This window comes from Octodon degus, unplaced genomic scaffold (genome assembly GCF_000260255.1).
Source record: "Octodon degus isolate 3935 unplaced genomic scaffold, OctDeg1.0 scaffold00014, whole genome shotgun sequence".
Lineage (NCBI taxonomy): Eukaryota > Metazoa > Chordata > Mammalia > Rodentia > Octodontidae > Octodon > Octodon degus.
The window spans coordinates 24,056,890-24,073,834 of record NW_004524590.1 but is presented as its reverse complement, the minus strand read 5'-3'; the positions used below and the strand labels follow the sequence as shown (position 1 = coordinate 24,073,834).

General features: G+C 36.7%; 1 protein-coding gene across 1 annotated transcript in view; it reads right to left on the bottom strand.

Moving 5' to 3' along the window:
• Nucleotides 1-16,945, bottom strand: part of Thsd7b (thrombospondin type 1 domain containing 7B) — a 1,039,160-nt gene that overhangs the window by 158,694 nt on the left and 863,521 nt on the right. The window contains exon 16 of the mRNA XM_004626384.2: nt 376-509. Coding sequence (XP_004626441.1) covers nt 376-509 — 134 coding nt within the window. The remainder of the gene's footprint in view (nt 1-375; nt 510-16,945) is intronic.

Genomic DNA, 16,945 nt, shown 5'->3' with positions numbered 1-16,945 from the left:
TTGGAAATGTAGCTCTGGGAAGGCACTTCATTCAGTCCTCACACATATGGCCCAAAATGCACTGGAAATAAAGTCATCAACATCTGAAGTGTGAATGGAAATGGCCATCAAATCAGTGGAGGGATACTGACTTGCTACCTTTCCCACAAGAGTGGGTGCAGGAATTATAAAGTCTGGCTGCACTGCAGGTGGAATCCGACTATCCACATGGCAGGAAGGTGCCATATGCATTCACAGATATTTCAAAATTGAGGAAAGGCCAGGGTTTGTGTATGAAAACTACAGTATACTTGGATAATCAACTGTGTTTGTTTTAGGAAAAAAATCTGTAATTTCTATTGCATGCATTTCCCAAATGTCTCTGTTTTCATGTACCTGATTTTCCTAGTCTGTGTTCCTCTTCCACAGCGTGGGGACCTCAGTTCATTGTTCACTTTGCATGGCGACCAGTGTTCTGCAACCCAGGAATACCGACTGCACTCACTGTAACATGGGACTGCTTCATGCACCTGCCAAAAGCAAGGAAAGGAAAGAAAACAAAGGAGAAAAATGATGTGGAACTATCCACATTATCAAAGAATAGCCTATCTTTTAGAAATACCTTCTGAACATATGCAAGAAACTACAGACACTGTGGCCCCAAAAGCCAAATTACTTTCTCCAAAAGCAAGATCTATTTGATTTCTGTGAATTTACTGACTTGCTTAAAGGAGCTTATGGGGGAAATCAATTAAAATAAGATGGTATGCCTTTAAAGGAGATAACAAAAGGCAGTCATTTCCTAGTACCATGAATCGGAATTCCATTTTCTTTTCATTTCCTTAAAGACTTCAAACAGTATCTAGTAGATGGTCTAGCTCTCAATTATATGTTATATTGTATTCTCAGATGTACTTTAACATGCCAATTGAAACAAATATATATAAGGGAAATTTACTCTTGAGATAAGGTATTCTTAGACTACATAAGAAAAGTGGTATTATATGTTGCAGGAAATTTCTTTTTATGCCCCCAAATGATCAATGCTAACAGGTAATCATTTAGCCTCTTGGGAATTGTGGTTTCATATGAATGTAGTTCTTTGTAGAATGCTTTCAGAGACAGCCAAGACACACACACACACACACACACACACACACACACACACACAGCCCAATCCACAAGACAAACTGTGAAAACAGTAGTTTTTCTGCAGGATCACTAACTATGAATATTTACAATTTCATGATAAAAACAATGAGGGCATTTACGGCATTTTTAGATTACTTCCTATGCATTTGTTTAGGTGACATTTTCATAAAATTGTATCCTGATGGGCAGTCAGTTGAGTTTGCCTGTCTCTTTGAGGCTGCATTTGGCAGCCACTGCTCCTTAGTATGGAGCATAACTTTTTCCTATGCAAGACGAGAAAAAGAAAACTGCTTCACTGTGTGATTTCACCCTCTAGATAAAAAACGGCGGCTCTAGTATTGGCATACTGATAAAGAGTGGCTCAGTCTACTATCAGTACAGTTAATTAATGCTTTCTCTCTTAAATAGGAATTTAAGCACCAGTCCTTTCCTCCTGCTTCCTTTGTATTTCCATAAAAGTATAAATGATGACTCGGCAGGGCTCTCCAAGCAGAGCCACTCTGTGTAAGTTTGCACTAAATGCAAGGGAAAGCACTATGTAATGGGATAATCAGAAAACAAGATGGGAGCTCTGTCAGCATGTTAGCTGGAAATCAAATGAGAAAAGGTGACTTGTAAGACTGCTTCCTAGGAATCCCAAGTACTGTCAGAAGCTATTTTTAACTATGGGTTCTATTTGGCTGTCTCACAAAGCGCTCACGAGAAAGAGAGACACTGCAAGGCAAAGAATATGTGAGGGCAAAATCAAAGACAGGAAAATAGAAATGGAAATGGGTGTGAGGTGAGGAAAAGAAGAAATTAAGTAATGAAAGGATCACATTTCATGGTTGAATGCTGACAAGAGTGGAATGAAGAGATCAGAAGCAGCTCCTTTTAGGATAAGGAGGTGACAGCTTGTTACTGAGGAAAGTCTTTTCCCAAAACTACATGAAATAATAAAGAGAAGAGAAGAAGCTATAAAATGAAAAGGCATGACCCCAGCTCAGCAGATACTCAAAAATTGAGCTAACACACCAGGATGCAGTTGATCTGAATGCACCATGAAAATGACGCTTTCACTGACTTCCTGGGTTCACTCCGTAAACTCTTCAATATATATATATCAATATATATTAATTTAAACAAAGCACTTTGGCTTTCACATGAGATACAAGAAAGTAATTTCACCGAAGTACTTCATGTAAGAAGAAGCAGGTAAAAAATATTTTTAAAAAAGTAATTTCTCCCACATTTCATCCAAGAGCAAATGAAACCCACTTTTTTTTTTCCTAAAGCTATCAGTACTAGCAGAGCTTACATGCACACTGACAAAGCCCCAAGGTCAGATGGCAAATGAGAAACTGCTCCGTTGCATGTACCTTTGTTATAAGCATTTGAATGTCTGGTCATGTATTGTTTTGTTGTTCTATTCTCTATGCTCCATTGATTTGCACCTGTAGCAAAGAAACTCACCTCAGCGACAAGCTATTAGGAGATAGAGAACTGGCCTGTGTGCAAAGCTGTTGAACCACTGTTTTGATGAAGAGTGGAAAAAACATGACCCCTTAAAGATTTTCCATCACATGGGATTGATTTTTCCTTATATGATTGGCAGGATTTGTTTATTTTTTATTTTTGTTTTGTTGCCAAGGATTGAACCCAGCACCTTGAAAAAGAAAAGCAAGTGCTCTGCCTCTGAGACACATCCCTTATCCCTACCCCATCTACTATTTAAAATCTTTCATTCTATTTGCTCTGCTGCAAAGTATTTTCCCATCTATGAAAGACCAAGTAGTCACTCACCTCCACAAAGAGCGCACAAGCATGGAGCTGGGGAAATGGCTGGGGTGGGGACCGCGCAGTGCGTTGCTTGAGCAGCAAGCATATCCGAAAGGCTTTACCTTGATTCCTTCCGTATGGATCTCTTGGAACTGTTTTGCTCTTTTTCTCATCTTATTCCTAATAATAATATTTTTCCTAATAATAATTCTCTTAAAGTATGACCTTTTTAAGAGAATAGACTCTTAATTTAGACTCTCCACACCTACATAACCACATTTCCTCAAAATTAAGAGCTGGAGTCGGGGAGATGGCTCAGTGGAATAAGTGCTTCCCTGGTAAGCGCAAGGGCCTGAGTTCAAGCCCTGGTTATGAAAAAAAAAAAAAAAAAAAAAGTCTTTTACTTATATTCCCCTTTTTGTTTTGTTGTATATACAAGATAGTTAGGATAGATATATAGCTACTTTCTCTTAGTTTAATGAGAAGAAAGGTTTGTACTAATAGTGTTTAGACAAGATATAATGTGTGCATCTTGTCCTCTGTATAACTACTGCGAAGACAACTGTTTCTTTACTATTTTATCTTTTTTTCTTACTAAAATGAATAAAAATTAAAATAAAATCAGGAATAAGGCAAAAAAATTAAGTTCTACCTAGAAAATCATTTCTAGCATGATTTTGGAAGTGGCATCCTCTAGAAATGAGCCCTATTACTTTGGAGTAAACACAAAATGTTAAGCTTTAGGCCTAAAAGGTCTCAGCCGATGACTGGGCCAGACCCTCAAGGAGACAAGATGGAAGATAAGGTGACTTTAGAACTTGGAAGAGACAGATGCTCCCATCTGGGCCACACTTCAAGACCAAGACAAAAGAGGAAACACAGCTACATACTTCCCTAGGGATGGGTATTAGGGATTGATATCCTAAATAGACATCAATCACCTTGAAAGAGCCCAAATGAGTCACTAACCCATTCCCTAACAGTAAGAGACCCTGTCCCATATTCATGCCTGCTTGCTATGTGACTCACTTCCTCATTTGATACTGGATTTAACCAATTTTACCTGAGCAATGGTGTTTGTAATCTGATTGGTTGACCATAGTTTTGTCCCATCTCATGCCCAACTAAATAAGTTCCTATGCTGTCCACCACTTTAGACCCTCCTCATCTTTGGTTTTCCTCTATAAAAGTCCCTGGAAGAGACAGCTTTCCGGGGACAACCCACTCAGGCACCCCTCCTGTCCCTCTCTCAGATAGGAGCTTACTTTCCCTCAATAAATAAATTCTGCTCATAACCTCCATTAGTTCCTAAAATTCATTCTTCAGTTTTAGAGAACACAAACTCATCTGAGGTACCTTTTAGGTTGGGAGATAAGATTTTTCTCCCTGTGTCATTTGGAGGTTCCCTGTATCACTTGGATTATCACTCTTTATGTGTTTACTGGAAAAAAGAATTTGTAAGTTTTAGGCATGTAGACACTTATATTCATTAATTCTTTATTATACGATGGAGGGTGAGTGTGCTTTGTATTCTTTGAATTGGAAAATATTTTTAAATTCCCTCATTTAATTCCCTAGATAATTCAGACCCACTCAATGGAATAGACCTACTCAATGAAACCATAGATGCACGTTAATGAATCACAAAGGAAAAGAAAAGGCAGCAAAAATGAAAACCTGTTCCTTATGGAGATTTGGGTGAAAAATTGTAATCACAAACTCATCAAAAGGAGAAGGGAGGTGCTTGGTAAAGGAGAAGCTGTTCCTTAAGAACTATGAGAATTGGTTCACCAAAGCTCTTGTTCCTCAGGCAGGGAATCGTATCCAGTGATCAAAAACACCCACAGACTGCAAGAATGCAGCAGGACATTGAAGAATGCAAAACCAACTATCCAGGCACCCTGTTCTTTCCCTTGAAGTCCTTTATATGTTCTAGCTACTGCAGATTGCTGTTTGGTTGGTGCTTATTATATTACACCTTTATAAAGGAAATATGCTACTGGATGGGGTTTTCAAGGAATGGTATGAAAATATTCTGAAGGAAAGAAATGAGCCATGGAAAAGTTAAATGAAAATCATTTCTAAAGGCACAAATTAGGTAGAAAATAAAAAGGTATAATAGGGTCACAGAGGCTAAGAAATGCTACTGAAAAATCTAAATCCTCTGAGAGAGATAAGATTTCATTCTCATAGAAATGGATTCTATTTGCTACTTCTATATTAGGGACTTAGGTCTTTATAATTTTAGCAGTTTCAAATTCATATCATAAACACCTTCACTTAATTAGTCATTAATTAATTATTAATTCATTCATTTTTTCATAAGTCTCATAGGGTAATTCAGGATCTCCTGAACTCGCATTGTGGCCTCGAACTCATGATGATCCTCCTGCCTCAGCCCCTCAATTGCTGGAGTTACAGACACATGCTACCATACCAGCTATATATATATATATATATTATTAGATAAGTCTCCACTCATTGAAATCAATCAATTTAATTAAATATTTGTTTCTGATATACTTCTCCAACTACAGACTTACTTCCATCTCATACGCTTAGAAGCAGTATCTCACTGGGGCTCGGTGGATATTTTTATTGCATATAACAGCCTTGGAGTTACAAGGCTCAAATGAAACACACTACAACAACCATTAATGTACTATACATGCACTAAAATGATAAAAAATGGAAAGGAAGAGAGATGAGCATAGATGGAAGGAGAAAAGAGTAAAAGGGAAGGGAAGGGAAAGACAGGAAAAAGAAGGGAAAAGAAGAAAAATAGAAAGTTTATGGCGTTTGATTTTCTATAGCCATGAGCCTGTGCTCTGGTGACACAAGAGAATATCCACGTAGAAACCTTCAGGCTTAAGTTCTTAGACACTGAAGCTACTCAATAAACTTGAAAATCAGTTCAAAGGCCTATCTGGGAATAGAGGCTCTGGCAGGATCTCTATCCAGGGTCCCTATAGGTGGCAAAGTCAGAAAAGCACTACAGGTTCTCCTTGTCTTCCAAGTCTTTACAGAAGTTGTGCAAATTTCCCCCTGGCTAGTTCTCACATTCTCAGTCCTTAACTCAAAGCGCTTTCCTCCTAGATGTTCTCTGCCTACTCAGACCTTCTTTTTCCTCCGTTATAGCCCTGCCTTCCTTCCACAGGTTCTCTGGGTGGCAATCTCCATGAGTTTACCAAATTCTGACCCTCTGACCCTTTTCTAATTCAGGCAGCAACTAAACTCTGCTCTCTTCTATTCTGATGATCTAATTGTTTGGAATATATACTTTTAAATAAAGAGCTTTTATTTCCATTTCTCTCAATTTTACAATATATCTACTTACACACAATGCATCATGTGCAATGCTAAAGTTCGCTCCTCGTGCAAATGTCTCACATGCTGTACAATAGTGCCCGCTTATTGTCTCTGGTCAGCAGGGATGCCCCAGTGATTCAGTATAGAACTTTACATCTCACAGTTCTTATTGTCAAAGACAGTCTGTATTTTAAATCTTGATCATCATGATCGTTTACATCAGATAAAGTTGTTATGACCTTTAGAGATAAAAAAAATTAAAATTCAATGAAGCTAATGTTTCCATTCATGCCCAGACTGAGATTATTGGAATACTTCACTCTGGAGATGACAGTGGTAAATAGGCACATCACCACAGTCCAAGGGAAACTGCCTATCACTTAATATGCAATGGTGAGGATAGTGTTAATCTAGTCAACTCTCTTGTACACATGCCCACATTCATGTCTTCAAGAAACTGCAATCAAAAGTATTGTAAAACCAATACACCTGTACTAAAGATTTATGGATTTTAACTTAACATTATTACATAATCAGTGTAATATAACAACTCTACATACGCTTTATAGCACATTAAGTATTAAAAGATTTCAAAGATGGTTTGAAATATGGACAAAAATATTCATAGATTATATGCAAACACTAGACTCATATAAGGGCCTTGAGCATGTGCCAATTTCAGTATATGTGGAACGAGTTCCCCCAAATGCTGAAGGATGATCATAATTCTAAATTTCTAAAAAAGCAAAAACTAAAAACATTTTTTTAAAAGTTGTCTATTAGTTTGATGATGCATGAGAATTTTATGCTTAGAATTTGGGTACTGAGACTCCTTTTACAATTTCAAAAAATGAGAAATGGCTCAGTAAACTAACTCTCAGGTCTAAAGTATGAACAATCCTATACATTTAGGTTATTGAAAATTCCTTTGTAAATATGGGGGTTAATAAAAATATGCACATTTATTGGTATTACAGGAAAATCATTATCCTTGACATCCTGGGTAACGGGCACTCAAGAAGGTAGAGCTTGGAGTCAATATTTCTTGAGATTCAGGGTCTAGTGATTAACACACAAAGATGTTGGTCAAATGTCAATTTTAGTTCATATGTTCAGGTTTGACCCCTCACTGCCTTCTGTTTGTCAGGCATTTGGACCATCTCCTTTAGCTATACAGTAACTTTAAGCACTTCATCAGAATATCTTGAAATTCTCATCATGCCTGGCTCATTAAGAATCACTAATTATTTTAAATATGCACTGTGTGTTTTTAATATTGATGTTACAAACCTGAAAATGAACGTGAAAATGCTGAATTTTATTTAAAAATATTTTAGAGTATTAAATTTAAAGCCAATGAAAAGTTAATTAAAACAGTAATTGTTCTATCTACATTTCTTATCCCTTAAGAGCAGTGGTTTCCCACCTGGCTACGTCTACTCAAGATGAAGCATTACTGCAAAAAAGCCCACAAGTAAATACCCATATCGTATTGTGTCTGTACTCTCAATGAATAACATAATTCAAGGCATTTTTGGTCTTGTCAAGTGAACATTGCACGGTTATGATAAATGAAATTTTAATTTCATTTGACAACATTGCTGAATTTGAATCAGCTTTCCTCCCATTAGAAATTTCCCAAATCTAGGTGAAGAGCACAAGGTCCTCACATCAAAAATTCAGGGAACTATCTTTTCATATAAATAACAGAAGAAATTGACTATCAAAGAAGTTCTGCTCTAAAATCACATTGCTGTTTGTACTTTGACAGAAGACTTACAGAATCGTCCTCCTGCTAGAAAGGAATATTGAATTTTTTACTGAGGAGTACTGAGCTATGCATTCTTCAATTTTAGTTTTCTAATGGTCTAAAGCATTACTCTTTTCTTCTGTGTGCAATATTATTAATGATCTTTTAAAAATGTGTATCTTAACATAAAGGCCATCACCTACACACAGCTAAATTGTCATTACTATAGTTTGAATGGGGTCATCCTTCCACTCCCCTAATCCTAAAAGAATGCAGGAGTTTAATTCTCAAACTCTTATATTAATACTATGAAGAGAGTAGAAACGTGATATCACCCTAATCTGACTATGATGCTTTCTTTGAGGCAAGGCCTCCCAGAAGTGATTACATTAGGTCATTATGGAGGAACTCTCCTGGTTGAATCCTGGTGACTTTATAACGATGGGGGGTTAGAGGAAATATGGACCTAGAAAGATAAATATGCACTGTCATTGTCACGTGACACAAGCCGGAAGGCCCTTCACCAAGGCCTATTTTATGCTGTTTAAATATTTACCTTTTAAAACTGTGAAAAGGAAAAGATTCCTATAAAGTAACTTTCTCAGGTATTTCATTATAGTAGAGAAAAACTGACCTAAGGGGCCTGGGAAATGGCTCAGTGGAAGAAGTGCTTCCCTGGCAAGCACAAGGGCCTGAGTTCAGTCTCCGGTTCTGAAAAAAAAAATATGCCATCCCCATAGTTTTACTTTTTGCCCTAGAGAGGAGATAAATATATTCTTAAGCCATGGGTATTGATCAGCTTCCCTGTGGCTGGGATAAAATATCCAACATCTGCAAATTAAAGGAGAAGATGTATGTTATAGCTCCTGGCTCCATGCAAGAACATGATAAGAGAAGGGTTTAGCAGAAAAAAGCTGCACATTCATGGTAGACAGGCAGCACAATGCAGAAGGAAAGTGCCCTGAGAGGTGCCCCAAGCCACACTCCTGTGACTGGTCTCCTCCAGCCGGGCCCTCCCTCCTCATGCACATTTATCCACCGATGGGTATAATGAGCCAATCACCTCTCCAAGGGTCTCTTAATTCAGTCAAATTAACAAGAGTAATGGCTGCAGCATGCATATGCTCCTTTCCATTCCTTCCTGGTTCCTGCTTCCTTCAAGAATGTCACAAACAGATCTTCCTCCCAATACAGACTGTATTTAAGAAAGGGAAGCCACAAGGTCCTCACCCCAAACACCAGTTATCTATGCGTATATACTCTAGATTATTTGTAAAGACAAAATATAAAGTGTTTTAGTTCCTTAAAAATCTATGCAACTTCAGCATCACTAATTTGAAAATGCAGTATGTTCCAAGATCTCAGACACTTTCGGCATACTCCATACTTGACCACATGTGACAGGTCGCACTCAAATGTAGGTGCACAAAAATGTTATATGAAGTTATTTTCACACTATAAGTATAAAGTACATACAAAACATACATGAACTTCATGTTTAGAGTTGGATGCTTTCCCCAAGGTTTCTTAGGTATATGCACGAATAACAAAATCTGACAACTTCCATTTCCAAAACATTTCCAGTCCTAGGTATTTTGGATAAAGGATATTCAACCTACAGTACTCTATTTCTGCTTATAGCAGACTTATATTTTTAGTGTGCAACATTTAAATGACCCTGAAAATAAATCACAGTCTTTTAAAGTTAACTGCACAATAAGGGGTTGTGAGGGAGCAACATAAAATATTATTGTGCAGATTTTACAGAGTTCATGTTATTCTATAAGCCAAGCAGTAACATACAAACACAGATGTGAGAGCACTGGCCAGACTCCCTCCACATTTGCGTATTTCACAAAGGTGAGGCAATGTGCAGCAAGTTGAGCTAGAAAACACACAAAGGGACCTGAAAAGCCCACCCAGCCCTATGCAAATCATCTCTGTGAACAAAATGCGAGGGATCAGAATTCCCTTTTCTGGTATCCTAGAGATGCTTTCTACTGCCTCCCTATGTGATGCAGAGTTCAGGTGGGACTGTGGAAATCACTCACAGGACGGGATTGACTCCACCTATGTTGGACCTTCCAATTTTCCTAGAACAGATTGTAGGTATCTGTCAAGCTCAAATAGAAAATGCAAAACCATGCTAGCTATGATTAACAGTTTAAGAAAATATGATAGAGCTCAATACATAATACTTCAGAAAGGAATAGAAGAGATATCATGAATCAATCTTAAGGACATTATGCTCAGTGAATAAGCCAGTCATATAAGAACAGAAAATGCCTGGGTCCACTTGTATAAAGTATAAAAATAATTAAACTTAGAAAACAAAGAATACAATGCTAGTTTTGGGGGCCTGAAGCACTGGAGAAATGGAGTGGTATTAATCAATGAGTCTAAAATTTCAAGTGTGTAAGATAAATAAATTCTAGAGAATGGCTACATGACATTGTGTATGTAACAATAACAATGTATTGTACAAGTGGAAAAATTTCAACAGGCTCAATTTCAGTTAAGTGTTCCTGACATAGTAAATTTTTTAAAGAAATTAAAAGAGGTTGTTTGTCTTCGAGAGGGGTGGAAATCATCATGGAAACCTGAGACACTTCCTAAGGATAGATGAATGGGCAGCTAAGTGAGCAAAAGCATGAGCCGGGACTCCAGAATATTACAACCAGAAATCAAGAGAGAAAAGAAAGCATTCTTTTTCTGTGGCAATAGAAAAGACAGTAAAAGGGACAGTGTTGTGCCTTATGGCATGTGGGAAGGAATTTGTAAGTTACAGGCATAAGGTGAGTCTGAAGCAGAAATTGGATAACAGACCTCAGTTCTTAGAAACGGATCCCCTAGAAGTCAATAAAAAGGTCCTAGGTGCTATTTGTGCTTTATAAAGAAAGGGAAAAGGGGGGTTGAAATGCTAAGCTTGAAAGTCTATGTCCTGTAAGAAAGTGTAAGAAAGGAAAATTTTGTGGAAAATTATTTTCTTTATAGGCTTTTGCTGGGAGAGAGGACTGTACAATTCCTTATTCTCAAAAGCTTCATGCTTTTTCTGTTCTCTAAGACACATATAACAGTTTCCATACTTTGTCTTTTGAAGAAGCCTATCAAATATACCAGGAAATCATTGACTTAGATTACAAGAATATATTTGCCTAAAGAAGCAATAAAACTCAAGGTTTGTATTTACTTGGATAAGAAATCTCATATTACGCTGGCCTAATACATCAGTGGACTAAAGTGCCTGCTTAGGAAGACAAAGGAACCAGAACCAGAGTTTGATCTCCAACCTTCGGCGTGCACTGAGAGGGCGACAGAGACTGGGTGTGGGGCGTGCGCCTGTAATACCAGCACTTGGAAGGCTGAAAACAGAGGATCAGTACGAGTCTGATCTACATAGTGAGACCCTATAGATCTTGTACTAAATGCATTAAAAAAAGAAAAAAAGAATCTCATATTTGTGTCACTGGACTGTCAAATAAAAATTGACAAGGATGACAAGTTTCAAGTTGTATCTACTATGAATTATTTTAAATAGATTTGCCAATGAATCAGGCCAACAAACCACAATGTAGTAGAATTCTTATGCACTGTACACAGAAGGTGCAGTCTGGAGAGGACAGCCAGTGGGCCAGGGAATGGGAAAATGTAATGAGGTTGAGATATTTTTACAGATAATGGGAACAATTAATTTTTTTCATATTTATATTAAGATATTCCAAATAAGGTGTGATAAAAATTAAGCAATCTTTTTATTTTTTATTTTATTTTATTATTTATTTATTTAGTTTTGTATTTTACGAAGGGTGTACACGGTGTTCAAGGTCTCACTACTAGATCAGACTTGTAGTGATCCACCTATTTACAGCCTCCCAATAGGGGCTGGGAGATGGCTCAATAGAGTAAGCGCTTCCCTGGCAAATGCAAGGGTCTGAGTTCAAGCCCCAGTTCCGAAAAAAAAGCCTCACAAGAGCTGGGATTACAGGTGCACAACACTACACCCAGTCTCAATTGCTGTCTCAGGGTGCTCCGGGGGCAGGGCCAGCACAGCAGGCCTGAGGATCAAACCCCCAGCTCCTGCACCTGCTTGCAGGTGCTTTAATCTACAGAGCTATTTGGCTGGCCCAGAAAAAAAATAATTTAAAAATAAGAAAAAAAAATTCCTGCTTGAAAAATATTCAAAATTTGTAGCATTTCTCAAGGATGCTGCTGTCATAAACTTTAGAGGAAAGAATCACTTTATCTTTTCAAGAAAAATATGGACATATCATTACTGCTTTGTATTTGGAGGGACATCAAAATAATTATCATCATATCCTCCCAAGGAGACTTTTTGCACAGATATGTCACAAACACACATGCACTTACACATACATGTAGCTAACTTTTTATCTTCTGTACAGAAATGTGTGTTTCAGGACGTAGTTGTTCAGGTTGCCTTAAACTCTGAAAGTGTTGCAAAGCAAGGTAGGGCACAGCACAGAACACGAATTCTTAGCATGAATTTTCTCATAATGAACTTGATCTGTCTGGGACAAGGTTAAAGTGGAACGAAGAGCCAGAAGTGGTGTTTTATAAGCAAGGATGGCACATCCTGACCTTTGCAGAAATGAGAGGCAAGATTGATTGGATAATGGAATCCCTGCCATTCACTTGCATGGTGATAAATTGGGATCTTGGCTCTGATTTCCGCCCTAATTCCACCAGTCAGAGACTCTTATTAAGGACTAATTGAAAGCTACTGCTTTATGGAATAAAGAACATTTTGTTACAAACATTTTTCCTCTGAGGCAGACAGTGAAGAGGAGATAAAAGCTGCTACAGAGCTCTCTGGCCTTTCATAAAATAAAATCAGAAGATTGTTGAAGAAAAATGATAGTTTGAGGCCTATTCCTGGCCCCCATTTAGGTACGCTTGCTTGGTTGAGCAAAATAAAGGTAGTGGATAATCAGATAAAGATGATTTATAAAGAATGCAACTATTACTATAGATAACATAAATAATAAAGATGTCACAAAATGGCCAAGGAGCTCATTTATATATAGTGAGCAAATTTCTACCACCATGCTCTTGACAATGCATTAAAATATAAAGTCGCAGGCCAGCCAGACAGCTCAGTGGACTAAAACACCTGCTTAGGCAGACACAGGGACCGGGATCCAATTCCCAGCATGCAGTTCTGGCACTGAGATGGTGATTGAGACTAGGTGTGGTGGTGCACACCTGTAGTCCCAGTGCTTAGGAGGCTGAAAAGAGGAGGATCACTATGAGTCCAATCTACATAGTGAGAACCTGTAGACCCTGCACTAAAATTCAAATATATATATATATATATAACATATAAGTATATGTAAATACACACACACACACACATATATATATATATATATATATATATATATATATATATATATAAATTCACTTATACATGCATGGGATAAGAGATGGAAAACCATATTTCCTTATTTTAAAAAAATCCCCACTACCTCCACAAAGGAAGAAGGAATTGAGGCAATAAAGCATTGTACAGTGGTCCATACTCTGGATAACTAGGTTCATTTTAACATAAATATTGACTGAATGAGTGAATGAATGAATGAATGAATGAAGGAGCATTTCCTGAAAATATTTACTGAAAAGATTACTTAGTTCAAACAATGAGCCTTGTATAATATGTGACTAAGACTTCTGTTCCTTTTGTTATTAATCTTACAAGAATGTTAGCATTATGCATCAACAATTCACATTTAATCAATTATATTTGTATAATTATATATATAGAGAGAGTCTGTAATTAAGTCTCTAGATTTTAACAGAAACCTGAAGTTCAAATGAGTTCATAATTTTTTCTCTCTTAGATTTATATGAATTTAAATTTCTATCTCTTATACATTCACTTCTGACTACTCTGAATACAGATGATAGCAACTGAAAAATATCACACCACTTTCCTAGCCCAAAGAGGGATATCTTGAATTAATGAAGAAAAATATAAACTTCTGAAAGGATTGACCTTTTTCTCTTGGAGTCAGGTAATACATATTCAAACTCTTGTCATGCCAAAATAAAAGCAACACTGCTGGCATGAGGTGGCCAGACTCACAGTGACAACTTGATCTCTCGTAGGGTAATGACCATGTCTTTCACATTTCTTACGTCGTATGTAGCAACTGGCATCTGCAGAACTCATGACAGGCTTATGACAAATGCTGGCGGACTAATCTCCATAAAGCAGAGAGTTTATGGTTCTAGATCTGAGCTGGTTTATCATTTACTGCAGGAGTATCTTTTAAAAGATTGGTTCTTAGCAGGTAACATGCCACGTTGGATTGATGAAATGACATCTGTGGGAGCTGATTGGGCAATTTGGGAGCTGAGCAACATCAAGTAGTTTACTTGTATTGGATTTCTGTCCTTCATTATTGGATTCCTTGGCTGGGTCCTATTAAATTGATAATGGAGTCCTCTTCAGGAGTGGCTACTTTCAGTGATGTGTGAAGTGATTTTGTGCACTGTATGAAAGATTATCTGTGGTCTGGTAAGTAGACCACTCTGAAGGAAGCTGTGAGAAAGGGGTCTTGTTTCAGGTTCCTCCATTGATTTTTCTGGTAGCTCACTTATGGTATGCTTGGGGTCTCGTTTTTCTCTCATAATGTGATATTCATACTTAGCATTTTTCAAAGAGCTGTAGCAATGATAGATTAGCTTTTAAAACTTCCAAAGAGTTCACTACAATAAGAAACACTTGCTTTGAATGAGATAGAGACACAGCAGTGAAGAAATTGGAACTAGGAATAAGCTATGTAAAATAATGTATTTTATGTGCCTCACTTTCTTCATGAAAAACACACCTGTGCTCCCCTGTAGTTTAATTCAATAAACACTGAAATCTTGTGGATGCTGTACTATCAAAACCCAGAAAAGGTGACTACCATAGACAGACACATGCTTTGAAGTTTTATGTGTTACCCTCACACCCTATAAACTGCTGAGAAAAAAGAGATGTCCAGGAATTAGCACACTTGCCAAAGGATCAATCGCAGTCATTTCAAAACTAGCACTAGCCTTTCTCATAAAGAGATGGAAAGCGTAGTCCTGTCAGTCTTTGGCATTTCTCTTGAATAAGGAAAGATTCTTCCTAAAAAGGAAATGTTTTGATTTTATAAGAATGAAATGCCCTCAACTAAAAACTTAATGTAAAATTATTAACTATGTAGACATCATTTAATAGTATACATAGAGGGGTGTAAGATATTGAGGAAATGTGGAAGAAAACAGTTTATGAATATGAAAATTATTTTTCATTGTAGGTAAATATCACCTTTTCACAAGTTATAAATGATTCTTTCAACAGTGGGAGCCAAAACTGTTGTACTTATTCAATTCCTCATTTTTTAATTCAGCAGACATTTCTTGTTGATCTAAATCAGATCTAGATTTCATTTACACTAGATAAAAATGGCATGCATCATTTACCTAGATGCAAGGGTTGATAAGATGGCTTGCCACTTATTTCATATTGATAAAAATGAGACAATTTGCATATAATAAAATGCACACAGTATTTTAAAGATACAGTTGAAATGCTGTAAAACTAGAACTAAAACTGTAAATAACGTATCAGCTCCAAAGGGAAAAACATAGCTACCAGCAGTCACTTGGCCATTTTCCATTCTTGTCTTCTGCCAACACCAATCAAGCATTAAACTGATTCACATCTCTATGAATTGCTTATTCAGGGCATGTAATATAAACAGCATCATACAGTGTGTGGCCTTCGGTATTGGATAAATTTCACTTACAATGATTTCAAAGTTCATCCGTTTTGCAGCATGAGTGCATGCTTCAGTATTTCTCATAGATGAATAATAACTATATTGATGCACTACATTTAGCTTATCCATTTAATGGGCATTTGAATGATTTATGACTTTTGCTTATGGTGAACTGTAAAATATAATATTTGTGTTGTTTTGAGCCACTAAATGTGTGATAATTTGTTATTATAGCAATAGGAAACTAATGTAGCAATTTCATAAAAAATCAATGAATCATAAATATATAGATTGATGTTCAAGCTTTTCGAGCTTTCAGTTCTATGAAACTGAGCTACAGGTCTATTCTCATTTTAGTGCAACAGACTGCTATAGCTTTGCAGTAAACTTTGAAATCAGAAAGTGTAAAACTTTCAACTTTCTTATATTTTAAGTTAAAAGAGAGAGATAAAAATAATACAGAATGTCAAAACAAGATGATAGGAAAAATTCATCAAACAATATAATAACTATCTGCTCCTTTTAATGAACTAATAGAAATTAATAGTACAATTACATTTTTCCCCTTGTTTCTTTTCTCCTTTCTCCATCCCTGTTCCTTTCTTTATAGCTGAGAGTGCTCCACTATATAAAAATTCCACATCATTTTTATCTGTTCCTGGTTGATGGGCATTTGGGTTGTTCCCAAGATTTAGCTATTACAAATTGTGAAGCTGTAATGTTGCTTTGGCTATTCTTTTTCCATTGTATATTTCTTGTGGTTTCATTCTTCTTAAATTTATTGGGACTGTTATGTATCTTAGCATATAAATCTATTCCAGATAATGTTTCAAGTCATTTCTGCTATTGTTGAGTACAGGAATCTTCTTTACATAGGGAATTACTGTTAGCTTCACTTTTACTGGTAGTCTTTAATTTCCTCATATAGATTTGAATTATTCTCTACTGTCTTTCTGTATTAACCTTTAGAAATTAGTGGAGGTCTGGTCACTGTGATGAATTCTCTGTTATCTTTTATTTGGAGTTTCCTTAATGTCTCCATCATTTCTTGGTTGATCTTTCTTTTAGCACTTTGAATGTCTTCCTAATGCTTTCTGACCTCTGTGTATTCTTATGAGAATCAGCTATTAATTTTGATATTGATGATCATTTGTATCCTAAGAGTTACTTACTTTCACTTTTTTTGCTCAGTGTAGTTAGATTATATGTAACAACATGAGTT